At 40.2% G+C, this 26,747-nt stretch overlaps 2 protein-coding genes across 5 annotated transcripts in view; both read left to right on the plus strand.

Annotated features, from left to right (window-relative positions):
- Positions 1–18,022, plus strand: part of trpa1b (transient receptor potential cation channel, subfamily A, member 1b) — a 28,098-nt gene extending 10,076 nt beyond the window's left edge. For 3 of the 4 annotated variants that reach the window (XM_061713112.1, XM_061713109.1, XM_061713110.1), the window contains exons 9-28: positions 3,342–3,390; positions 4,809–4,908; positions 5,005–5,105; positions 7,152–7,327; positions 8,913–9,077; positions 9,251–9,365; positions 10,644–10,810; positions 11,101–11,191; positions 11,331–11,390; positions 11,490–11,582; positions 12,632–12,702; positions 12,797–12,953; positions 13,156–13,245; positions 13,527–13,696; positions 13,793–13,922; positions 15,270–15,452; positions 15,629–15,697; positions 16,035–16,136; positions 16,230–16,348; positions 16,643–18,022. In XM_061713112.1, coding sequence (XP_061569096.1) covers positions 3,342–3,390; positions 4,809–4,908; positions 5,005–5,105; positions 7,152–7,327; positions 8,913–9,077; positions 9,251–9,365; positions 10,644–10,810; positions 11,101–11,191; positions 11,331–11,390; positions 11,490–11,582; positions 12,632–12,702; positions 12,797–12,953; positions 13,156–13,245; positions 13,527–13,696; positions 13,793–13,922; positions 15,270–15,452; positions 15,629–15,697; positions 16,035–16,136; positions 16,230–16,348; positions 16,643–16,856 — 2,422 coding nt within the window. In that variant the 3' untranslated portion in view covers positions 16,857–18,022. The remainder of the gene's footprint in view (positions 1–3,341; positions 3,391–4,808; positions 4,909–5,004; positions 5,106–7,151; positions 7,328–8,912; positions 9,078–9,250; positions 9,366–10,643; positions 10,811–11,100; positions 11,192–11,330; positions 11,391–11,489; positions 11,583–12,631; positions 12,703–12,796; positions 12,954–13,155; positions 13,246–13,526; positions 13,697–13,792; positions 13,923–15,269; positions 15,453–15,628; positions 15,698–16,034; positions 16,137–16,229; positions 16,349–16,642) is intronic. The other variant, XM_061713111.1, reaches the window with a different exon arrangement.
- Positions 18,023–23,055: 5,033 nt separating this feature from the next.
- On the plus strand, positions 23,056–25,369 carry LOC133423466 (transcription factor 21). The gene is made up of 2 exons (XM_061713643.1): positions 23,056–23,682; positions 25,033–25,369. Exons 1-2 carry the CDS (start codon positions 23,233–23,235, stop codon positions 25,108–25,110), a joined length of 528 nt encoding a protein of 175 aa, XP_061569627.1. The 5' UTR covers positions 23,056–23,232; the 3' UTR covers positions 25,111–25,369.
- Positions 25,370–26,747: the final 1,378 nt, after the last annotated feature.

Consider the following 26,747-nt stretch of genomic DNA (forward strand, 5'->3'; position numbering starts at 1 on the left):
TATTTTTCATTAAATGGGACACACTAAACTCAGATTCAAAACATCTCAGCCCTCTGTTTCAGAGGTAAATGTGTTATAGCCTTCCTCTTTGGTTTGTTTGTCCCTACTCGTCTGCTGCCTGGTGCTTTTGGCATTTTGGCCAGCTCTGTGTCTTCAACCAGTTAGAGGCCAAAGTCCATCGTTCTGTGTTTTTAGTTAAAATAAAAATGTTCAATCTTGCAGCCTTAACTTTGACTTAATGCACTAATATTATGTAGATGACTTTTACCTTGATTCTCACTAAGAGTCTAACCTCCACAGACATCTTGTGACTATTTGTCAACGTCATTACCGATAAATTAATGGATGCAATTCAACACTCTCTCATTTTAGATTAATTATGTCTTCTTTCTGCACTATTTCACCCACCATCACAATTCTTCCTCCTTTCAAGCTTGGTTTGAACAGAAGTCTGTAATTTTAGGCAAGTCTGTAAAACAAACATCGATAGGACGTAATGTTTAATGAAGGAAACATCGAGAAGCTTAATATGCATGCTTGTAAACTGGATTAAGCCATAATTATTCTTTTCAAGGGTTCTTAAAGTGAAGAGTCAGTGCACCAATAACCTCACTCATCAGGTATGCAAACCCATTAAACACGGCTCTTCAAGTCCGGTCCTCGTGGGAAGGTGTCCTGCATGCTTTAGATGTTTCCCTGCTTCAGTACACCCTGACACAAATGACTGTGTCATTAACAAACTTATGCAGACCTTAATGACAAATTGATGATGAACCATTAATATGAACCAGGTCTGCTGATGCAAGGGGACGTCTAAAACGTGCAAGACACCGGCCCTCGAGCCCTCGACTGTATATTGACTCCTGCCTCCTTCTTCGGCTGCAGGTTTTTTCCTCTGATGCAAAGATAATAGAGAACCACAACAGCGTTCTCAACATCAAATACATCCAATTCAGAGACTTGTTTGGAAACAGGGATTTCCGTGCAAGAAAATAAACACAATTTTTGTTCCCGGAAGGCTAAGGTGGCATGAAATTTGACTGAGGGGGCCGCTTCACATTTCTCTATGCTGGAAAAAGACGATATACCAAAGAAAACATCTCATTGCACAATATGTTTCGGGATGGTGAAAACTATGACAGGGTTTTACTATGTTGGATTTTTTTATTTGACACTTGGTTCAGAAGATACACCCTCTCAAGCACACAATGATGTTTACTTTATGTTGTATAATATATATCTATATGTTATTTCTTTTTGCGAGTTAATTCAACCCCTTTAATTAACCGCTGGAAGCTATGCTTGGTTGGGTGATTACTAACAAACCAGAGATGACAAGTTACCTTGGAAGATTTAGAGGTCTATTTTCACACCTAAAGCAAATAAATATTGGGTCTATAGGCTCCTCTGGTGCACATATAAGAGAGTGGCATCAATTAAATGCCAACAAATAACCAGGCATGTGTTTCCCCCCAGAAAAATGTAAACTATTGTCCCATCTTAATAAAGTCCTCTTGTTTGGGCTGTATCTCTTCATGCCTCTGCATCTTTCTTTGTCATCTCTTTTACTTCCCTCGCCTCTGTCCCTTTCCAATACACCAAGGATCTCACTGTCACACATGTAAACTTCCATTCCCATTCTTGCTGTAATCCTGTAATAGTTTTCTCTTCCTTTAATAGTTGACTCCAAGAATTTAAAATAATCTGCTTTTGGTCAGAGCGACTACGCAAGATGACGCAGGTCATCTTGCACTGTCTTCCTTCTCACTGGAGGGCTTGCATTCCTCTTTTCACCAGAACAACTCTTTTCCCCCAGCCTCAGCATTTCCCCAACTCGTTTCATTCTGCTCCATGCTGAGCAGCCTGCAGCTGCACCTAAAGATTCAGATAACCCTGAAGCATCATTTTTGGGAATGCCAAGTCTTCCGGGCTTATTAACCCACTCATTCAGATGAATGAAAGTTTCTAACAGGTTGTTCCTGTGAGACACAATGCTGGCCTCAGTTTCTCCCTTGCTGGAGGAGTTTGTGGTCACACCACAGCTGCAGCAGAGCCATGCCAGCCTGGCTCCAGCAGGTGGTGGCTACCGCAAGTCAAATGACAAAGTTCATATCAAGGTCAGAGTTTGCTGTCATCCTTAACCCTTTTCACATTGCCACTACCAAACCCAAACTCCAATACTCAACATATGACTGGATATTAGTTCATTAGGGGAATATTCCGTTTTCAATTTGGGTATCTGGATGTTAGTTGGTTCTTTTTTCCGAACAACCAGTTAATGTCTCCCTGGCATGTGGTGGCTGTGAACGTCACCTACAGTAATGCATCATTTCTTTTCAGCTGCATTTCAGTTGGAGAGATGCAGATGAAGATCTCTCTACAAAGATCAAAATAAAATCCTGTGTGACTCCAACCATGTGAGCGTGTGACTCTTACAAAAAAGAATTAGAATAAATCATTAAACAAGCATGATTTTTTTAATTGTATGTCCAAGTATTTAGCATGGATGCTTCAAAGGGATCTTTAACCATATGTAAGACATTTTTATCTCAGCCTTGATTCTTTTTTTCTCTCTCTCTCTTCAGGTTTGTATATTAGAAGTCAGGAGTTTTTTATTGCATTCGAATGCTCTTTGTTCATTATTCATCACTTTTATTGCAATAAACTTTGTTTTAGATAAGGTTAAAATAAACTCAAATGTTATTGATGTAGATATATAATAATGACAATAAGTATTCATTAACTGGTTCATCCTGTGTAAAGAACAGCTTATGTGCACAAGATAAAAACTGCAGCGACGTGGTAAACAAGCAGGTAAAGTATTAAAAAAAAACACTTAAAGTGGAGAGGACATCAGTAATATTAGATTATATAGATATACTTGAATTTTATCTAACAGTTATTTGTGTTGGCCCAGACAGCAGCAGAGTAAAGAACTGAGGTCCTTACTCTACATTTAGGTTCTTATTCTGTAGTCCTGCTGTTGTATGTTGTACAATAATTTGATCAAAAGCATCTCACCCATAACCTCTTACACAAAAACATTGTCTCCTTCTGTCACCAGACCCAGGAGCTGAATTTTCCAATAAGTCCTTCAGTTGGAAAATCTCACTCACTTTATTTTATTAAAAAGACAAACGTGACCAGACAAGTGGAGATTGTCAAAGGGAAGGATAATAGTAATATAACAAAATAAGAGATCACTACAAGAGAAATCTGTTTGTCATATCACGCTTTGATGAAAAAGAAGAATAAAATCATCCTCATCCAACCTTTGGCAGCAGGAGTCACGACTCCGAGTCACGCGTGCTGGTTTACAGCGTCTGTGTTTGCTTTTCCAGGGCGACAATATTTGACCACGCAGAGCTGGCGGAGTACCTCATTTCTTTGGTAAATAGCACACTCATGATACACATAATTGTGCTACGCATCTGTTATGCACAGGACATCCGGTGCTTTTATATCAAGGTTCATATGATTCCTATCTGAAGAGCAAGAAAGTGACATATCTTCATGTAGTCGTCCCTTTAACAAACACACTGACTTTAAAACCACAAAAAGATCTCAATAAATGTGATATTGCTTTTGTCTTCACTGCTCTTTCAATAAGTATTATCACAATTTAATTACCCCCCCGCCCCCTTTCTGCTATCACTACACAATATTTGCTATTTAAAATATGCAGTTCTGCCCATTCCTGGTGGACCATCTGCCACCATCTGTTGCACATAGACTGTTTTAACAGGAATGTGTTGCTCAGAGGGAGGTGAGACCCAAGTTAATTTCATGTAAACTCATTCTGTAAGCAAACATTGCAACCACAAATCAATCTGAGTGTGCCTAGCACTAAAACTATAAAAAAAAAAAGAAAAAAGGGTGGCATCACTTGGCAGCCACCAGCAGAATTACAGAGTCAATATCCGCTCTTTAATATGCCGATTAAAGACCAGGATGATTAGATGACTCATCATGCAACAGGATATATGCTGTAAACATATTGATGTCTATTTTAAGCATAATTAAGCCATCACCCTTTTAATAACCCTAACTGTGCCTGTCAAAACTTTAATGTTCTTGTGCATGTTCTTATTTATTTTCATGTAAAAAGTAGCATCTCTTTTATTCCCGATTAATATAGCGTATAACTTAAGTTATAAACACCATAAATATATTTTATGGCAATTTCTTTTTTTCTTTTTAAAAATATAACCATCTGGCCTGTTTAATTCCGGCACATCTTAAATATGCTCTTAATGTACACACACAGATTAATGTCAAAGCCTGAGATTAAACCTGCATGTACCCGGTCTCCTCTGCAGTCTCACAGTTGATGATTCATGTAGTAGAATCATTGTAAGCAGCTTGTTTCTACCCCAGATGGTATCATAATCTTTCACTTTTAACACTTTGGAGCATGTTTCAGAGGGGGCAAATGGAGCTCTAACTGTGGCTAACATTAGCATGAGTTCTGGAAATAAATAAGGACATCTTGTGATATTTATTTTTCGTCCTCTGGCAGAGCTGTTTGTAACCTTAAAAGTGATGCAGGCACAATTTAGGCTTCATGGGCGCAAGAGAGCTTTTTCTAGTTTAGCTTAACTCATAACTAACCGATGATGCCATCTACAATTTTAGCTTCATTTACAAAAATTTAGAAAATTCACATCCAAGTTTCCCTTTTATGGTTTACCTTCTTATCTTCACTGCTTTGTAATTAACACATTTTTCAAAATGGTCCGATTTAGTTTAACAATTGCTAAGACAATCAAAGTAGGTGATGTTAAGACTTGTGCACATCCTCCACTCAGGGTGCAGACATGAACCGCACTGACTGTAAGGGAAACACCCCCCTGCTGCTGGCAACCAGCTGTGGAGCATGGAAAACTGTTCCTCTTCTGCTGAAAAAAGGTGAGCTGTAATGCCGGGTATCATAACACAAGCTCTCAGGACATTTGCTAAAGCTCACTGTTAACTCGCTATGTGCATATGCTTGTGTCACTGCAGGGACGGATGTTAACGTGAAAGACAGCTGCGGTTGTAATTTCCTTCACCTGGCCATACTGCAGCCCAAGGGTCTTAAAAATCTCCCACAAGAAGTACTGCAGGTACGCTCATTGTGCACAGTTTGTAGCTTAACAAATCCAATTTGTGTTGCTCAGATGAAGGTGTAATTAAGCTATTGGAATCTAACTAAATCACAGTCATTGATCAATTTGTATTGCGCTCTACAATGAGTGACCGCATGGATTGTGGACTAGACGATGAGCACAGTTACTCTCCCAAAACCAAATAGATTTTTAAGCATACAACAACACTCCAAACAACAACAGTCAAATATTTCAGTATGAGACAATAACTGACTAAAATATACATATGAATTTGAAACATTGCCTATATACAGTAACAGTTGCATTTTTGTGTTCCAGAGCTTTTTTCCCTTAAAAGAGGTTGTGCCGGGATGCTCTTTAAAATATTAAAACACGTTCTAGTCATTTGCAGATAAATTAAATCTATGTTGAGTTGAAAATAGTAAATTGTAAGCAATCTGATTTTTAGAAAATGTAGATTAGAAAAAAATCTTCTTTTTTTTAAAATTTACTTCTGTCTTTGCAGATAGCATAAATCCAAAATATTTCTTTTCATTCACTCTTTGTGTTAAAAGCATTCATGTTTGCATTTCATGCCTGCAACACTTTCAGAAAGACATTAGCATCCTTTTTAGCAACAGTTTGAAGGCATTCATTGAGGATGCCAAATGATGAAGCATATTTGTTATTTTATCTCATTTTTCCTGAAAATACATATTAAGGTGTACAAAAGTATGAAGTTGTCACATATTTCTTTTCATAGTTCTTCACCCTTATTAACTGGGGACAAGTCAGGCCTGCAGGCAGATCCAGTCCAGTAGCCTCTTCTTCCTCACCTTGATCTCACCTTGAAGGCTGCAAATGTTCCCGTAAACTCTCAATGTACTTTTCTTTGGCTATCACAGAAATGTGAACTGCCTTCTCCAAGGACAGAGATATAACCTCATACCATCAAAGACTGGTGCTTTGGGATTTATCGTTGATACCAGTCTGGATGGTCTTTTTTTCATCTTTGATCCAGAGCACTCTTTCAAAAAGGATCAGAATACTGATTCCTCTGTTCACAGTGCATGCTTAAAATGCATAAGGGTCCTAGATGCCTCTAAGCCCAGAAAAGCTGACACTGACTCTGGACAATACGAAACATAAGGCTCGCACAGTCAAGTTTTAGGCGGCATTAGGGAATATAGCTCTGTACTGAAATGCTTGACAAAACTTTCCCAGACTAATCCCTTTACCCATGTGGTTACATTGGCTATACAGACGATTAGAGGCAGTTCAGAGGGATCTGGCTTCGTAATTGGCTAGTTAGTACACTGAGTTGTAGGATTTCAGGCACGATCAAGAGATTAAATGCAGTCTTTCGTTGGAAGACCAGTGTGACGGTGGTCGTGGTATCACTCACACTGTAAGAAATGAGCCAACCGATTTGGACTTGCGATTGGAGATATTTCCAGGATTCTTTGACAACACTCATCTTTCATCCATGACGGACAAAAATCATGCAGTGTGTTGGAGCCTTTACACCTAGTGACATCACCTATCTGAAATAAAATCATTACTTTTTCTGTTTTCCCCCTTATTGGTACTAAATTGCCCCAATAACAACTTATTTGGATTGAGTTGCAAGCCTGAAATACAAAAATGGATATAAAGTAACTAGGCAATTACTGTAGGTTAATAAGTAAAACAAAAGAAAACATGAATATCCTGGGTCAATACAGTCTGCAAAGAAATACATTTCAATTTAATTTTATTCATATAGTACCTATTACATTACAAATTGTCTCGAGGTGCTTTCCGGAGAACCAGAGCATGATCCTTAACCACATATTTAAGAAACAATGGAAAGTAAAAAGCTAAGAGCTCTATGTGCCACTATTATGACTGAAACTTCAAAGTATCAGACGGTATCAAAGACGGAAATGTCAAAGTAACTTTAAGAATCACTGCGATATCAAATTTGTTTATTTGCATTTATCACATCAACCAAGCTTTTTTTTTAATTTGGAGTTGCTCATAATGTGCGAATGCTAAATTTTGGTAATTTGCCTGTAACTTTAGCACGACAGTGTGAAGGCGCTGCTGAGCTGCGAGGATAATGAGGGCTGCACCCCACTCCATTACGCCTGCAGGCTGGGTATCCATGACTCAGTGAAGAACATGCTGGGTCTCTCGGGGCAGGTTGGCCTCGCATGCAAGTCCAAGGACAAGAAGTCTGCTCTGCACTTTGCTGCTCAGTAAGTTTGATTGGTCCCTCAGGGCAGCACTTTCCATATCATCGATCCAAGTAACGCTGATCTGATCTAAATATCCCTAAACTTTGCAAATATTTTAAAGTCATGCATGCAATATCATTTTGGCGCTGACCACTGTTGGCCGGAGAGTGGGTATCTCCTTTAATCCTTTACGTTATTTCTAATTCTGACATTTCCCAGCAACATATCCAGCATCGTTACAGTATATTGTTAAAGTACTCAACCTTATTATTTCCACACAGAACTTTGTCATTTAATAATTTGAAAGATAAGTACTAGTTAAAACTGGCAGCCCTCACAAAAAGCCAAAGATCATAACTCAGACTTCGTTATTATTGCATTGATCGATAAAAAAAATGTAAAAAATTAAAAGGGTAAATAAAAAAAGGTTTATGCCAGAGACTTTGACTTATTATCTAATGGAGAAAAGCCAATATTTATACTGCGCCTCTGCAATTAAACAACACTCAGGCGATGAAAAATGAACACTGTAACCATATTTACAAATGTCACCACGCTGTCCAATGTTTCAATTATGTGAGGAATTTCTGCTCTTAAATAGGGACCTGATAGTGTTCTCAAACAGAAGAAAAAATGCCACAAATAGTATGAAAGAATGAAAATTCAACATTATTGTTGTTGGTTTTTCTATCATGTGAAGACCGAGATGTCATGCTTTAAATCTTGTAGAAACCTCTTCTCCCATCATCACTCTGCAGACATAAAGTGGTACGGACCTTTTCAAAAGCTTCAGAAACCAAGAAAGGCCATTGTTAATACAGTGTAACACCTCCACCCTTGTCCTCCGACAAGCGTCCAGCGCCTTGAGTTTTTATTACTTTACCTCGTCCTACTATTCTGTCAACAGGTTGAAATCCTGTTACAAGATTTCCTGAGTCTTTCAGCGGGCATCGACTTACTGTAACCCATAATAACAAAGCACTTTTCATTGGAATGACTTATCGTCCTCCATGAAAATAATTGATTTTGTCTCTAAGTTTTAATATTGGGCATTTTACAGCAAGAGTTACAGTGCTGCTGCAGGACCAGTCCCTCACTCAGAACCCATCCTTTATCATTCAGCAACGAACCATAAAGAAAGCGCTGCTGCAGAGCCATGAGAACTAGTACTGCTCTGATCCCAAAACTCAGCTGCTCTACATCTCAGAGTGTAAAAAACAATGGACAAAGCATTAGGTCACGTGACCCTTTGGCTTCTGAAGAGTTGTTTTGAACCCCGTTTTTCTATGTGCGGGGCGCAGCCATGTTGCTTTGTAAAGCCTTGACAATGTAAGTAAATTAGTACAACTATTTTTATGCTAAGAGGACTAAATACATGGTTTATATGAACTTTATTTTATTCACAAAACTGTTTTGAATCCGTTAGTCTCCTAGATAGAAACTGTGGTGCTGACAGCTACCGTGGTAACTAAGTGAAGCTTAACGATATTGTGAGGGCAACGAAAGATGTTGTGCTCAACTGTGGGTATTGCAGTAGATGTTAACAATGAAAAAGGTTTCTCCTCGACTCATTTTTCCATGCACAACATCCCCTCTCCAATGTAAGGTTTGGACGCATCAATACTTGCCAGAGATTATTGGAAAGCATCACAGATTCTCGTCTGCTGAATGAAGGTGATGAGAGAGGCCTGACGCCGCTGCATTTGGCTTCAAAAGGTGGGCACGCCAAGGTGGTTCAGTTGCTGCTGCGCAAAGGAGCTCTCTTTCACAGGTAAACCAAACACAAGGTGTTACAGAAATGTAGCCAATAACATATACATATTCATCCAGAACTGTACAGAAGGATGCTAAAACAAGTCTCTACAAGTAGTATATCTATAATTTGTATGCATATGATATACTTACAGAGCAATTTACAGCATACTTTTTTCTTGTTCTTTACAGTGATTACAAAGGCTGGTCTTGTCTGCATCATGCTGCATCTGAAGGTTACACACAAACTATGGACATTCTGCTGTCAGCCAATATGAAGTTGCTGGATAAAACTGATGAGGACGGGGTATAAGTTACTGTTGTTTCAACAGTTTAATGTCATATATTCATTTTTTTAGCCATTTATTACTAGTCACAATTCTTACTTTTGCACTTCATGAAAAGGTTAAAAGAATTAAAGCCACTCTATGTAGTAATACGACTTCTGACAACATGGGTGCAGCATATCAGGAGAAACGAAACACAAAGGGCCTGATTTACTAAAGGTTTGCGTGCGTAAAAACGTGTGCAAACTTGACATCAGCCGCAAACCAATGTGCAAGCTGATCTACTAACAGCGTGCAAAGAGGACTGCGCCTCTCAAATGAGCAAAATAGCACACGCTGTTCATTTAGTACTTTTGCCCTGATGAATAATCAATATGGGACGTACCCGCCAGAAAGCGCTAAATACTGGGAGGGGAAAATGCAAATAAGTTCATCTACCACACGCAATGAGATTTACCAAGCCTGAAAGTAATTGCGCGTATTGTGATTGCGTCTGTATTTAATACGTTCGAAAAGGAAGGTGCTAATCTGCTGCTGCTGTTATTGTGGCAAGGAGGCGACATCCAAACTCAAAGAATACGCAGAGAGAGAGTCTTTATTCTGCTGCATGCTATTTTAAAAATGGTTGCAGTTTTATTAAAGGCCACTTTTTCTTTAGTTCTTCGCCTTATATCTTGCCACCTTCTTTTAACCTCATCTGCCGTTCTTTTTGTGTTACCTACTGCATTTATTCTATCGCAGATTTTCTCCCATATTGCGTTTCTTTTGGTAACGTTTAAATTTCTTTGCTGTAGTTCAGGAATGTGTTTATTTGCCTCTTCCACTAATATCTCTAACTCCAACTCGTCAAATTTCATTTTGCGCTTGCGACTATCCTGCTTTCCATCCAGACTCTCCATGGCACAAACCGTAAGACACGCAACACCTCATTTAAATACTGCGGTTTGCACCTGTTATCAATTGCGCGAGCATTCTTAGTTGATCACCCGCAAAACACACAACAGCACGTGCAAACTTTTTCAGTGCACACGCAATTTAGTACTCTTTATTTAGAATCTTAGTAAATCAGGCCCAAAGAGTGCACTTCTAGTGGACCAAAGTGATATTTCAAGATGTGCTGGTCCATCCCCACTCACAGTATTATGAGTCAATACTACAGAGCTCCAGTATGTAAACTCTTTCGTCAGAAGCAGTGTTACTTAGCGTGGCTTTAAAGTACTCGTTAATGTAAAACTGCAGGCTAAATAGAACCAGCTGTACTCAACACAGATTCTGTTGTTATCCCGTTGACGTGTCAGAACACTGCGCTCCATATCGCTGCACGAGCGGGACATGTGGCTGCGGTCCGGCTCATGCTGGGCAGAGGGGCAGAGCTGGTCTTAAACAAGAATAACACTTCATTCCTCCATGAAGCTCTGCAAAACGGAAGAAAAGATGTGGTCAATGCCGTGATTGACAGTGACAGGTATGTTATCGATACAAAAGACCGTTGTATAGGCAAATAAAATGATTTGTCAAGCCAACATTTACATCATTGGCAGTGGAATTGGTATTAAGCTCAAGATATATGAAAGATTTTGCATTTGGTTATTATAAGGGGTTTTTCAAACATCAGATTTGTAACCAAATGTAGCCATTCTTTGAAATAATGTCACATTTTAATCCTAAAGACTAACTCCTGAGAAGCAGACAAGTAATTCTATTCTAGGCATGTCACAGCGGCTCTGAAATTCATTTGAGTTTGTGTTCTTCCAGATGTGAAGAGGCTATGCAGCTGTTTAAATATGGCAGCAACCAGGGATTCCCCATCCTAGACATGATTGAGTTTCTGCCCGAGACCTGCAAGGTTTGCCACTGGCTGAGAAGATAAAATGCATTAAATTAATGTAGAAAGTCATACCTTTTCTGTTATGTAACCTGTTCTCATCGAGCACTCAGCAGATATGTAAATCTCTGTCTCTCTGATTTCCAACTTTGCTCAACAGTACCTGCTGGACCGCTGTGTGCGGGAGTCGGATCATGACCAAAACAGTCCGGATTACCATGTAATTTATCCACAAGTTGTAAAATCAAAACATCAAATTGCTTTCTGTCATACAATATCAGGAGAAAAATAAACTATTTCCCTCTGTGGTGTACTGTAGATTGAGTACAACTTCAGATGGCTCCAGGCCCCCATTTGCTCTACGAAGTCAACTGATGAGTCCATGAAGATCCAGCCCTTAGCTTCAGTCAACGTGAGCAATTCTTTCAAATTAATTTAATTATTTCCATCCGTGTCATTTTTGTGCAGTACTTTGCAAATATGCTTTTACACTGATATTAATAAGCAATCACATCCTTTGTTAGTCCAGTTATTCCCAGTAGACTTATCCCTTCATTTTCAAGGGGATTTGCTTTTTCTGTCTTAAGGGGCTCTTTTTCTCATCAAATTTTGTTTTTAAATCATATTTGTGGCTTTGCCAAAAAACTTTCTACCTTCCATGTGCAGATTAATGAAATTAAATCACGTAAACCTCCAAATCCCCAGCCAGTGTTTTACATACCTGATGACGAAGGTGAAGATGACACTATGTCGATACTTTGTCAAAAATTTAGCAAACGTATCATGTTTGCATATCTTTGAATTATCTCTTGTCTGGCTGTCCTTATGGGGTGGACAGAGTAAAAGAATATAATATAGTTTAACAGGATGAACAAGTGCAGCCTCCACATTCACCAAAGAGGAGTATTTCCAATGCTGATGAAGGGGGCTGTAGCGCAGAGTATAAGAGTGATACGTTTAACTGCATGCACCAAAATAACTGGCTGCTTAGTGTAATCTAGACATGCTTTAATACGCGCACAAATGTTCACAAATCTACATTGTGTAATCACAGAATGAGCCACTGTCACAGAATGATCGCAGAATAAAGATGTGCTGGTTATCCCCTCTTCATAACACCTCCACACTCCGGCTGTGCCTCCGTAACAATCCCACAAAGGTGCAGCTTTCTACCTGGTTGTTTCAGTGGGACACACAGTCGTGCTGGCCTCACTTTCTAAGTGGCTGCTGGCTTTTGAGCTGCAGGGAGGAGAAGCCGGCACAGCTTCAGTCGGGGGAGTTCCTGCAAGTTACTGTGGGGGGGATTTGCAAGTAGTACGAAAAGGACTGTAAGAGCTAGATGGCACTTCCTAAAAATAGTCCAGTATACATTCAAATGAAATTGAAACTGATGTCTAAAACATGAAAAAAAAACCTCAAATTGGTACGGTTTTAACTACTCTGTTGTTACATTTTCTGCAGGCTATGGTGAAGTACAATCGAATTGAGCTCCTCAACCACCCGGTCTGCAAAAAGTATCTGGCCATGAAGTGGTGTGTATTCAGGAAGACCTCTTTCATTTTAAGAAGCCATTCCTGGAATAAAATGTGCATTTCAGCCCTGAATGTCTTTCTTCTGTTTTCACAGGATTGCTTATGGCAGCAAAGCTCATGCCCTCAACATGTTTGTGTATCTGTTAGGGCTGCTGCCCTTAACACACCTGATAGTGACTTTAAGACCAACCATGAACACGACCGACACTGGCGAGCACGGCATCACCATGGTGCCAGTATCCTTCACAGAGGTATTGAAAACAGCAGGGTCCACATTATAATGTTTCCTTCAATGAACTTTTGCATAAGCATATGAGAAATGTATATATGAAATTATGGCAAGTGAAGGCCTAGAGTGTATTTCATAACAGCAAAGGTGTATCATGTTATTATACAAATGTGATGCTATCTTCTTGAATAACATTCATCTTAAGATTGTTCTTAATTTCACAGCAAAGCCTGTTCATATCCATCTGCATGGTGATGGTCTTGGTCATGAACATCTACTCAATAGCAAAAGAAGTTGTGCAGATCTCACAGCAGGTACCGTGCTATTACACATTTGTTATATTACCTCACATAAAACATGCCCATAAATCTGCTCAGCAACTGGACTGTGTGGGGAAGAGCAGCAGTGATGAACGAGTGCCATCTAATTAAGATTTGGAGGAATTACTAAGGGCTCAATCAGAATGTCACCATTTCCTTACAGTCGGTTGTAGTACGGTTCGGTTATAGTCACGGAAGCCCTCATACATCATGTCACATATTTAAATATGCAGTTGTGTTGCTCGTATTATTTTGTTTTTAATGTTTGTTAACAGCGCTGGAGCTACTTCAGGGACTCCTCCAACACGGTAGACTGGTGTTCTGCTATTTTCTCCCTTATATTCATCATCCCTCTCATGATGAACACGGACGGCCACTGGTACTGGCAAGCCGGTGCATTAGCAGTTTTACAATGCTGGGTTGGATTTCTCCTCTATCTCCAGAGGTACAGTTCTCACTGTTCAAATATATTATTTCAGAATAATTATATTCTTTTGTTTTGTTGTTTGATTAAGTGGCATAACCCCCCGGTTTCCACCAGGTTTGAAAACGTTGGCATCTATGTGGTGATGCTGGGGGAGATCATGAAGACCCTACTCCGTATTGTGGTTCTGTTTTTGTTCCTGATGTTGGCGTTTAGTTTGGCGTTCTACGCTCTGATGCTCAACCAGGTAGGAAAAAAGAAGGGTCATCCAAATGGTCTTATCTGGGATATTTCACAATGTTAAACTCAACTCAAACTCTTTAAACTCAACTAAAGCCATGCACAAGGATAACTGTAAGGGTTCTTGTCACAGTGCTCATTTGGAGGACTGTATTCTAGCAGATGTGCATCTACAGAAAGAGGTCTTATGTGCAGGCAGACTGCAAATTAGGTCGACAACTATGCCCCCGCAGTCAACATCCATGATGCTGTCGGGGGTGCAGTATAGATGTGCCACTAGTAACTTGCACAACTTTGAAGGCACCATTAATGCTGAATAATGTATCCATATGACATTATTGTCAAAGAAGATATTGTTCATTTCATTAACCTTTGTCTGGTGTTAGCTTTCTGTACCATCTCCGATGTTAACGGGTCGGTTTTGACCCGTGTTTTAAATTATCTCTAAAATACACTAAAAGCAATTATCCATCATCCAATTTGTTTCTCATCTCTTGGTTACATTGTTAGGCTTCCTTATCCATGAAAATATTGGTTTTAATATTTTTGGTGTGGGCCTCTGGGCCTTTTTTTTGTCAGTATAGCCCTTAATTTCAATTTTAGAAACTGGTAAAATGAGCCTCAAGAAAATCATATGAATAAATAAAAGGTTGTTGTGTTACCTGGCTATTACAGAGAGGTATTAGAACACATATCTTAAATAAATTTGTTTCATTTATTTTTTCATTTTAATATTATTAACTATAGTAACATCTATGGTGTTATGGGTCAATTTCGACCCATTTACTTCAAGGAAATGGAAAAAAAAGTAAAAGGTAACAATTTCAACCAGAGCATTTTATAATTTAGTGAAAAAAAAATGTTGGATATTATTTTGTTGAAATAAAGGTTCCTGACAAAGTCAAAAAGCCTTGATGCAATAAACGCATTTTTGTGGTAGTTTTATGAATTTAAAACCTAAAAACGGGTCGGTGGCGACCCTAACAATAGACGAAGGTTAAGACAATGCTATGCCAAGACTGTGCTGAACTGTTCAGCCTGCAGTCCAGATGTGCAGGATGACATTTGGAATATAAAGGAACTAAAATAATGGTATAAAGCGTGAAAATATTTTGGACGGAAATTACACTGCCACAGCGACGCATGGGACCCACAATTCAGTTTGGTAATGCCCGATGTCAACCTAATCAAAGTAACATTTCTTTAATTGAATATGTGGTTTAAGTGATTTGCATATAATTGCTATATACAACACCCCAATGATTGTGTTACTTTATGAAAGGTGTCTATTCTTCTCCATTTAGCCAACTTACATCTTCTTTACTACATTTTATTTAATTTTTTCTGTCATTAGAGACAGTTTAGCACCGTGCAGCTGTCACTGATTCAAACCTTTGTGATGATGGTTGGGGAGCTGAACTACCAGACCAACTTCTTGGATGTTTATCTGAACAATGAGCTTCCCTTTGGGATACTGACATATTTCATCTTGGTGCAATTTATTCTGCTCATGCCAATCCTGCTGGTGAACCTCATGGTAAGAATATTCTTTGATTGACACTTGTTTTGTATTTACACTCAGTTAAAGCCCTCTTTTTTTGCTGTTCTATCAGTCATTGATCTTGTGGCAGTTTCTTGTCAGTCAACATTTACTATTATTATTATAATCATTATAAGTTTGATTAATTACATAGATAATTTACTGTGTTGTAGATTGGTTTAGCAGTTGGAGATATTGCTGAAGTTCAGAGAAATGCTACCTTAAAACGGATCGCCATGCAGGTAAGTCATGATCCAGCCTGTTTGTTTTCTACAAATCTTATTCCCCAGTTTTCTGTCCTTGCCATGGCAGTATGCTAGACAAACAAAAAGGATAGCCAGAAAAATGGCAACTGCAGTGGAAGATGCATTGCTGCATTGTACTTGAGATTGTTGTTTATGACTTTTCAGGTTCAAAACATATTCATCAACTACAGTAGTCTTATTGCTACAAATGCAGAAAAAAAGTGGGAAAAAAATAGAGATGTGCCCAAAAACTATGACTGAATATCCACGTTTAGATGCGAATTTATGTCGTATACGTTGAACCTGTGACTGTGTATTTGATTTCTGATCTCAGATTGACCTCCACACTGCTCTGGAGGATAAGCTCCCCTACTGGTTTATGAAACGAGTTGACAAACCCTCCGTTACCGTCTACCCCAATCACAAGTGCTCCAGGGTGTGTTCAGTAACAGTAACAATTTTGATTTGCTTTTTATTACCGATCAATTTGGTTCTTCTCGTCCGTTCTTGATGTCTACATCTTTTTCAGCACTTCCTATTGCAGTTCATATCAGGACAAGAAGAAAAGGCTGAAGTCTGGAGTCGTCTGAAGTCCAAATCACAGGCTTGCACTTTAATAGAGGGTGAACTCAAAAAGCAGAAGGCCAGGTAAGGCAGGAGAGGGTTTCTTATTCATAATCACATGGGAGTCCGTTTTTCGGCTCTGAAGATATAAAAAATGTGCAAGCTCAGGAAGCTACTCTAATTTATTATCCCAAATACAATGAACTGCAATGGAAAATGTTTGAAGTTAGAGCAAAAGAACGCTATCAAGCAGTGTTATAATATTTTCTGATGCATGAGTGACCCCTAGTGGTGACTCTCAGTAATACATTCCGGAGTAAGTCTGACCACTGTAAATCTGAGTGAAAATGAGATAGATGTGATATTTTCATTCTGCAGGATGAAAGAAATGGCAGACACACTGGAGAAGCAGCACAGCCTCATGAAGCTCATCATCCAAAAGATGGAGATCACTTCTGAGGCCGATGAGCACGACGGCCCCGTGAACGTCAGAGGCAGCATGTGGCCCCTCTTGAGTCAGGCCAAAACAAGACAGCGCACCACGTCTCGCTGGGTCCCGCTGATGAAGGCCATCGAATCCAAACGCAAGTGACAAGAATGGCACATTAACCTCAGCAGTTTCCCAGTTTTGCACACTGAATTGTAGATACATTATTCAAGTGTGAGTGGTATAATTATGACATAAAACAAGCATGAGTTTACTTAATTGAATTAAAATCTACTAGTTACAATCTGCATGCTACCACAGGTAACTGAATATTTTTTCCTTCCATCTTTTTGAGTCGTCTTTTTCAAAACTAGATCTCTAATAAAACTCGTACGTGTAAATGTCACAACTACTAATAGCTCTGTTGCAGGTCTGCAAGAGTTAATCACTCACTTAGAAACGTTCATGTATGCTTTATAATTGTTCAGTGAAACCAAAACGACTTGTGATCTCTGCTCATGATATTGTAGCATATGACATATTCTGCGGGAATCCAATGTTTTGTTAGTTCAGAAAGGAAAACAAACTGCACCTCCATATATTGTAAATTGATTTCTTCTTGCAAAGATATCTGAACTTCTGTTACCTACTTCACATCTCCATTTTGAAAGCAACCCCTCTACTTGATTATGGAACAGAGAGTAGGTTGTCTCCATTGGAGCTTTAACTGAAACTGATGTTATTGATCACAATTTGTCTTAAACGATAACCACTGGTAAATGCTTTGGAGTTGTGATATATTTGGCAAAATTCACCAAAACAAATCTTTTCAGCCCTGATCAGTTTACCTCACAAGGCAACTGGATAATTGTGACAATTGTGAAATTTCTAACGGACCCTTCAGTTGTTTCTGGTTGGAAGTCGCTTTCAAACCAGTAGGGAACCGCTCTCCCTTTGTTTGTTAAACAATGTACAATTTGTTTCAAGAAATGCTGAATTCAAACCTGTTGTTAGCTATTTAATTGTTGAGTTTTGGAAAAATGTGTCAAACTGTATCTTCTCTGTGTGGCCTTGAAGTTGTTGGATTAAATGTAGCACCGAACTATGCTACTGGGAGTATAGACAGGAAAATATTACCTTTAAGACACCAGGCTGATAAATGTGTGTCATGTTGTGTTATGTATGCAGCATCGCCCTAGTTCTGTTACATGGACAGTTGCTTATTATTCAATACTGTAATGTGGTGTCTTTTTGGTCTCTGTGTGCGCTCTTTCATCTTTCCATTTATCCATCCTCTTCCTTTGGTTTCATATCACCAAATAAAGCTTGATTTTAACCCTGGAGCTAAAAATGTTTCAATTAATTTAATAAGTCAGATTAAAACATAATTGAAATTGTTGGATGATATCTGCAACAAGAACAATATCATAGTTATAGAGTCATGTGGAAAAGGTCTGTGCCACTGTACAACTTCAGATGGATAGGATATAGCTTTTTTCACCGTGCCATTGTTTATTTAACAAACTCAAACCATTGCATTTTTTAAATCATGTGAGCAATAACAAGCGCCTCCATATTTCATAACTCGTAGATCCACCTTACGTAGGTTGAAGTAGTCATTGGCTGTCTGACTGTCGTTTCTAACATCATGGAAAATTCTTGTTTACAACATCACTTCAGTTCATTTAGCATTTTTGTGTCTCCACTTACACAGAACTCTTAAAATCCAAACTCTGCATTTCAGTTGGGTCTTGGTCTGGACATTGTCTGGCCCTTGGACCTGAGACAGCCACCACTTTAAAGATTAGCAGCTGTCTCCGATGCTTTACACTTGTGAGTCTTTCCTACTGTGGAATACTCAACTCCAAATTGTTTGGACATGGTTTTATTTACCTTTTCTGATTGATATGCCGAAACAATTTCTTCTCCAGAACCGCTACTTATGTCTTTCCCTCCTCCACGCACCAGAATGCTCCGGACCAGCGAGCTTTTACGGAGGTCTGCACACCTTCTGAAGATCAGCTCGTCACCAGTTGATGATAAGCAGCAACTGGCTGCAACGTACGTTCTTGAATCCTAAGGAAGCAATATGCAAATACTTTCTATTGCCCACGTGAATTTCTGTCTTTTTGGGTTGATTTTTGTTAAATAGATGATGGCACAGTGAAAGAAGTGACATGTTGTTTGTCTGAGGTTGTACGTGCCTAATACCAGCAGCTACTGTGATCAGATGATTTTTATAATGTTTTTAAACATGAAATAAGGAAAATCATTGGATTAAAAGAGGGGGGGGCTACATTTGGCACATGACTTCATGTAGATAAATACAGTATGTTGGTATGTTGTTGACATTAATGTTTTGAAATCTGATTATGTAAGACCAATGAACTGCTGGACATGATAATTGCTTCCCAGCACTTGATGAATACGGTCTCTGATTTTTACACTGCCCTCTAAGCTCGTGTCAGCCAGCAGCTTAATGTGCTGCAAGCTGCTTAAGTGAAAATCATGGGAATCACTAGAAGTTGGGAGGGAAATAGTCCGGCTCCTGACATCATGAGCCTGCACCTGTCCCTCTGCTTCTCCAGCACAGGCCTCGGATAGAGGTCACGACCCCTAAAAAGTCTTTGCTGAAAGACAAATGCTGGCTCTCTCTTCATGTCAAGTTTAAAGTGTTATTTATCGCTGTTGGCCCTGAATTTAATTATCCCCAGGGCAAAGACAACCGGCATAAAACTCAATTACACTGATGTTTTGGACAATATTGCCATCTTTTACTTGAGGGACTGAATGTACAGAATAACTAATGAGCAGAGTGTTTTATGTCAACCTCTCCCCTGATGACAGTGACTCAAGCATCAAGTTGAAATATTGTCACATACCCAATGCCTTTTTGTGTTAAGCATTAAAAAAAAAAAGAAGACAGCTTATGAAATAGGTGAGTAAATCTAAGAGAGGAATCCCTTAGCTTGCACCTTCAAAAATGTCAGTCAGGCCGTTCACCCCGCTGACGGATGTGGCGGCGGACTGGCAGCCTGCCTGAAGCGCTGTTTTGCCAGCACAAGTGAATATCTCAATGTCACGATGCATCAGCGGATGTGTTAAGGTCCAGGTGATCTTGAGTCTTGTGAAAAACTGCATGGAAAGACGGCATTGAAATGTGCCCGCGGAGTAAGGAGCATTCTTGACCATCGAAAGAGAGAAATCTGCAGAACTCTTTAAAACCCATGATCACATATTTATATTGCAGAAATTAGTAAGAAGATATAATAAACGGATAATAAACTATGAAAATGTTCCTAAAAATGACATCCCTGAAGCCAGAGGGATAGTTTCTTTCTGATAACCCTGGCACGGGCATCTACCAAAACCAAGTATGCTTCTCAGCAGTGCGCTTGGTTAGGTACATTTTAGGCAAAACATTTCTTACATATTCCATGATGTGATAGCTTTTTCCAACCTGGGATTTTCTGGGACAACCTCAAACAGAACTGAGAGAAGCTGCATCCATTTCAGTTCTCTAAAAACATAAAATCAATTTTTTCCCCTTTCCGTTTTCTTTGCAACATGCTGGAAACGTTAAGAATAGCCCTAAAACTCGGTGTGAAAACACATATTTCTCAGAAACTGACAGTAAAATTTATTTTCTTACTGCAGCACAAAGAAAGCAGCACCCCCATAAGCTTACACCGCTTTTACGACTCTGTCTGGGATTTACTCTTGTTTGGGCTCTTACTTGGTCATGCTCTCTTTTTCTTCTCTTTACTCTCTTGAATCTTTTAGTCCCCCATGTCATGTATTTCACTGTATCCCTGCACGCCAGTTTTGTGATTATTGGAGGTGTGATGTAGTGCTGTAAATTGTTGTGCAGTTGTTGCAAGAGACGACTGGGATGGGAGTCCAAAGTTAAGTGTGATGTACAGTATGTCCATATCAACTACGCCTGCAGTCTACGTACGATAGCAATGTTGCTGTAGGTGCTTATGGTGCACTTGTCTGTCGTTGTTTGTGTCACTCTGTGATCACACCACTAAAAAGCCGTTCGTGCAGGTTCTTTTCTGCAGAGCTGTAGCTAGCACTTCTGCGCTTTCCTCATGTAGTTCAGACATAGTAATGGACCAATGACTCCACTAGGAGATACAGGGTTAGTTATTAGTCTCTTGTGGAACCAAGAAAGTATACCAAGAAGTGGACAAACCCCTTGTGGTGTCACTTGCAGATTTTCTGAAGAGCACTTCTGGAAGCCTTCTCCTCGTATGCATTGCAAATGCATGGAATGAGCAGGTCGCTTGGCTGGACACCTGCACTGAGACGCTACCTGGGTCGTTGGATGATTGACAGCAGGCCCCATTAAACCTCACCTGGAAGGGTCCTGCATTGATTCACATATGGGCTTCTTCAGCTGGTCCACACTGGGGAAGCTGCGGTGCTACCAACCTCCCCTTTAAAGTTTCTTTTTGGTGCCATTAGATTTTGGCAATCCTAACCTGCCCAAGCTTCGTCTCCTAACCTTTCTGGACCAACCCACGGCCAGTCACGGCAGTCTGTTGGTACAACTAACAGCTAGACCAGATGTACTCTCTTTAAAATATGAATGACTTTGCTCTGAAAGAGTTCTGAAAGAGCTCTGGATTTACCAGTCAATCTATGCTCCCACCCTCACCTACGGTCATGAACTTTGGGTACTGACCAATAGGACAAGATCGCGGATGCAAGCGGCTGAGATGAGTCTCCTCCGCAGGGTGGCTGGACGCTCCTTTAGAGATAGGGTGAGAAGCTCAGTCACTCGGGAGGAGCTCGGAGTCGAGCCGCTGCTCCTTCACATCGAGAGGAGGCAGCTGAGGTGGCTTGGGCATCTGTATCGGATCCTCCTGGACGCCTCCCTAGGGAGGTGTTCCAGGCATGTCCCTCCTCCCTAGGGAGGTGTTCCAGGCATGTCCCACCGGGAGGAGACCCCGGGGAAGACCCAGGACACGCTGGAGAGACTATGTCTCTCGGCTGGCCTGGAAGAGCTGGAGGAAGTGTCTGGGGAGAGGGAAGTCTGGGCATCTCTGCCCAGACTGCTGCCCCCACCACCCGGTAACGGATCAAGTGAATGGATGGATGGATGCATGGATGGATGGATGCATGGATGGATGGATGGATGGATGGATGGATGGATGGATAGATGGATGTTTTGGTATAAAAAAATGTCTCCCTGTGTTATTGTCATGGAGGTGAAATCAACAAGGCTGTAAATATATTTACAATAAAGAGTGACAAGCTCTTGGCTTCATGAGATACGTTTTGTTTCTCTCTGTTGCTATCTCTAAATGACATAAAAGAAGTAAAGCAAGCTAGAGTGCTGCAGAAAAGAACCCACACACCCACCTAATGTTGGTTAGCAACACAAATAAGAACTGACAAGCATAGAGGTCAACGTGTAGACGCATACATCACACTGTAAGGCTCCTGACTCTGACCGACGTACATCATCAGTTCCAGACATCAGCATAAACCACACTTTTACTTTGGATGTTATGTGCAAATAGCAGCGGAAACTGTGTAAACTAAAGAACACTTCTGCAAAATGATCAAAACTTCCTTTGAATTATGTCAAAAAGTGATGTTTTAATCGGAAAAAACTAATTTTAGCTCCTTAACTAAATTAATATATAAAATTCACATTTGAGCTCTCTGTGAAAGGCTTGACAAAAATATTAAAAAAAGAGCAGCCTTAATGGACAAAAAATAAATAAAAATAAAATCATAGTATGAGAATGAAGATGGGGCCTCCTTACATCTGCCACACCCGTGTCATGCCAGCGCTCCAGATGTCATGGGAACCAATAACAGCTGGGACTGTTGCACGCAGGCTGCGTGTGAAAGGCCGCTCCATCTGCAGAAACCCAATCCCTCTGTGAAACCAGCAAAGGATTAGACACTTTTGATAAGGTCCTCAAGACATTTCTATTACTAAAACACATCTGTAGGAACAGCAAAACTTGTGGGGTGTTTAATGTATATGTGCCATTTAAAAAATGTGCAATATAAAAACAACTACCAGGAAATGTATCCACATCTATCATGCAACATATTGTAGGGTTAATATCCTTTTGGTAAAATCAACCCCAAGACAGGGACTAGAATTACCAATAACAAGCCATTAACTCACAGGGCTTAACTTAATTATTCTGTTGGAGATGAGCAACTTAACAGCTTATACAGAAAGAGACAGAGTTGTGGTCCTACTAAGGTCATGGTAGCTTGTAGAAAGGGGGAGGAGAAATAACCCAGACATGACTGTACAGATGCCAAGTCCAGGGCACTTAAATTAGAGGGGGTCCCAAACAAGGAGGCACCTCTCAGTTTCAGAAGAAGCTGACTTCGTGCACATGGCACTGTAGGTCTGCCAAGTAGTGTCGGTGTGATTTACCTCATGGTTAACGAAGTGGGATTTAAAAGAGTTGTTGATTTTAAAACTTTCAATTAAAATTTGGGGGAATCGGAGACACAAGACTCCCAGACTCCTGCGCGCCTCCAAGGCGCAGGTGTGCCAACCATGTCCACTGGCTCTGCTGCAAGTGATGCTGAGGACGACGAGACCTGTCACAGGAGGACCACCATCAAAACCACCTCCTCCTCCTCCTCCTCCTCCTGCAAGAATACCAGCAGGAAAAGTGCCCGCTTCCACCGGTGTTCCACCGACGAGGAGCGTGGAGAGGACGGCGCGGAGGGGCGGACCGAGCCGGAGCTCGGCCGGCTCTCCAGGACGCACCAGGAGGAGCCTCGGCACACGCAGAGACACGCCGCCAACGCCCGGGAGAGGGCGAGGATGAGAGTGCTGAGCAAAGCCTTCTCCAGACTAAAAACCACCCTGCCCTGGGTTCCAGCGGACACCAAACTGTCCAAACTGGACACGCTGCGCCTCGCGTCCAGCTACATCTCCCACCTCAGGCAGCTGCTGGAGGATGATCGCTTTGAGAGCCGCTTTGCGCATCCAGTCAATCTGGTATGACACGATAAAAACACCATGCTCGGAAGGGAAAACGTATTTAAAGTGAAATAATTAATTGCAAACTTTTTCAAACTGCCTCAATAATGTAAAAACATTTCACCTGTCTTAGGCAAGGCAAGGCAAGTTTATTTGTATAGCACAATTCAACACAAGGTAATTCAAAGTGCTTTACATCGACATTAAAAGCGGCAAGACATAATTAGACGGTAAATAACAAATAAAATGAAATAAAATTATGAGAAAAGAAGGTAAAATAATTAAAAGCACAAGTTGCTGATTTAAGAGTATGCTTAAATAATAAATAAATGAAATAAAATCATAAGAAAAGAGGTAAAATAATAAAAAGCACAAGTTGTTATAGGACTGGGCGATATGGCCTTTTATTAATATCTCGATATTTTTAGGCCATGTCACGATACACGATATTTATAAATAAAATATCTCGATATTTTGCCTTAGCCTTGAATTAACACTTTGATGCATACAATCACACCAGTATGATGATTCTATATGTCTACATTAAAACATTCTTGTTCATACTGCATTAATATATGCTAATTTTAAACTTTCATGCAAAAAGGGGGAAATCACAACTTAGTCGAAGGCACGTGACTGACATATGTAAGTAGGTACGCTTGTTTTATGTCTCAGAGAAGGAGAGACGAGACGAGAAAGAGTGAGAAAAGCCTGCAATTTAATGCCCGCGGCTAAAAGCAAATGCGTGACAATGTATACTCGAATATTCACGATATAGTCATTTTGTACATCACACAGAGTAGAAGCCGCGATACATCGAGTATATTCGATATATTGCCCAGCCCTAAGTTGTTAAAAATAAGGGCAGTAGAGTACAGCAGGTAAGTATTTAATTTAAGTGTACGCTTCATTAAACAGTAATGTTTTTAGGCCTGATTTAAAGGATCTACAGTTGGAGCAGACCTCAGGTCTACAGGAAGTTTGTTCCACCGGTGAGGAGCAGAATAACTGAACGCTGCCTCACCTTGCTTGGTTCTGGTTCTGGAACCACAACAAACCAGATCCAGATGAACCTCAGGGCTCTGGGAGCTTCATAGGAACTAACAGATCAACCATGTATTTTGGTCCAAGACCATTCAGTGTTTTGTAGACCAGCAGGAAGATTTAAACTCTATCCTTTGACTCACTGGAAGCCAGTGTAGTGATTTCATGACTGGTGTAATGTGGTCCAGTTTCCTGGTGTTTGTAAGGACTCTTAAGCGTTAGTCTCCATAGTTACCTCATAATTTCTTCCTGAACACTTCATTTGAATCCGTTTCTTTACCAGCATATATATTCTTTCTTTACCAACATATGTTACTTTTCCAGACATGGCCATTTCTGATGTCAGGAAGATCAGAGGAAGACATCTCCTCCCCCATCAGACTTTGTGGAGCAACAGCATAGGACAACTCTCTTCATGAAGCAGCTCTCCTGGAAACTCAAGACCACTTGAAAAACAGACTCCAGACCAGTCAAGAGACTCAGAAATGATCCTCTAGCAAGCTCATCTCTGAAAAAAAGTCTCTATAAGTATATAAGTATGACACCTCTTACCACGTTGTGTCTTAATGCTTTTATACTTAAAACTGTAATGTTTTATCATGCATGTATCACATTTGTAGTGTGTATAATTTTCCATTTCGCTTTCTTTTACTTGTAAATTTCCGTATTTGTGCACAAATTATTAAACATTTTGGGTTTTGTAGATTAGACCTTTTAATATTGTGTAGCCATCTGTTTGGTATATTCCTTTTTTTTAAGAGTGGATTTCTTGAAATCATATCATATTGCACATTTGTGGCTGTTTTGTTACCTTGATGTTACGGTTTTACGATGTTGAACAGAGCCGAACAGAGCTGAACATAACTGAACAGAGCTGCAGCTGCATCATTCCGTCGTCACAGGAATGCAGATTCCAGTACTGACGAGGGAGGGATGTCTGTGCTATTTTCACTTCAGACCTAATTTCAACATTATATGGATCTGCTAAAAAGCATGCAAACATGTATGGATGGACTTTTATCTGAATTCTTCTTGAGGGCACAAAGACATACCTCACATGTACACAAACACAGAGTGTCCCATTCAAACATTGGTATAAAAGAGTAACACTTCGTACAATATGCTGAAATGTCATCTTTGGAGTTCTCTGTGTGCTAAAATAACAACTACAGCATTTAAGTTAGCGCCATAAAGTCATGTGGAGTTTCAGGAGTTAAGAGGGGATCTGAAGGTCAGTGCTCAAGCTTCATACATGCACTCATACACGGCCAAATCTGCAAATCCCAACTACACATGCACACACTAGCAGTCGGCCACTTGTAGATGACCGAATGGGTAACAGTGATCTCTGATCCAGTAGCACTTTTATCCAGTTAAATCCCATGATGACGAGCCTACGGATGGATTGAGGTCTGCAGGGACGAACAGGGTGAAACCGTTTAAATGACGAAAGAGGCGAAGGGGGAGCGGGGATGACTTGTCAACAGGTTAGTGCAGAGTTGCAGCTGTTGTGTTGGTAAGTTTCCCAGAAGCCTCAACTGCTCTCCTGGGAGAATCTGGCCACTCTGCTGGACCTGGGAAGCTAATGAGCTGACTTCTCACACTCTGTCTGCCTCTGTTCTCCTACCATCTACTTCAAATGTGGCACTGAGGACAGAAACTTGTGAAAGTCAGAGGAGCAACTTGACTGCACTGAAAATGTGCGGCCATAAATCAAAGCCTGTCAGCAGAATTAAAATATTTGGTACTGGCCGAGTAAGCTGACCTCAGTTATCAGGGAATTTAAAATTAGTTTTCAACAATTTATGTCCCTGTGTGACAGCAGGACAACTGTAGACACTGCTGTTACAGCGTCACTACTTTGCTAAGGAAAGTTGTGAACTGACAAGCAGTCAGAGAGAGATGGTTTCTAACTCATGCAGACATGCAGCGTGTGTCGTGTTACATGAGTGACATCTAGTGGTGAGATGACGTCAGTACATCCGAACCACGGCAAACTACACAGCGGGACAAAAACATTTACAAAAACATTTGCTGTA

The sequence above is a fragment of the Cololabis saira genome, chromosome 22 (assembly GCF_033807715.1).
Source record: "Cololabis saira isolate AMF1-May2022 chromosome 22, fColSai1.1, whole genome shotgun sequence".
Lineage (NCBI taxonomy): Eukaryota > Metazoa > Chordata > Actinopteri > Beloniformes > Belonidae > Cololabis > Cololabis saira.

Coding starts and splice junctions, on each gene's coding strand:
- LOC133423466 (XM_061713643.1), top strand. CDS start 23,233: ATGTCCACTGGCTCTGCTGCAAGTGATGCTGAGGACGACGAGACCTGT. Junction 23,683..25,032: donor TTGCGCATCCAGTCAATCTG/GTATGACACGAT, acceptor TTACTTTTCCAG/ACATGGCCATTTCTGATGTC.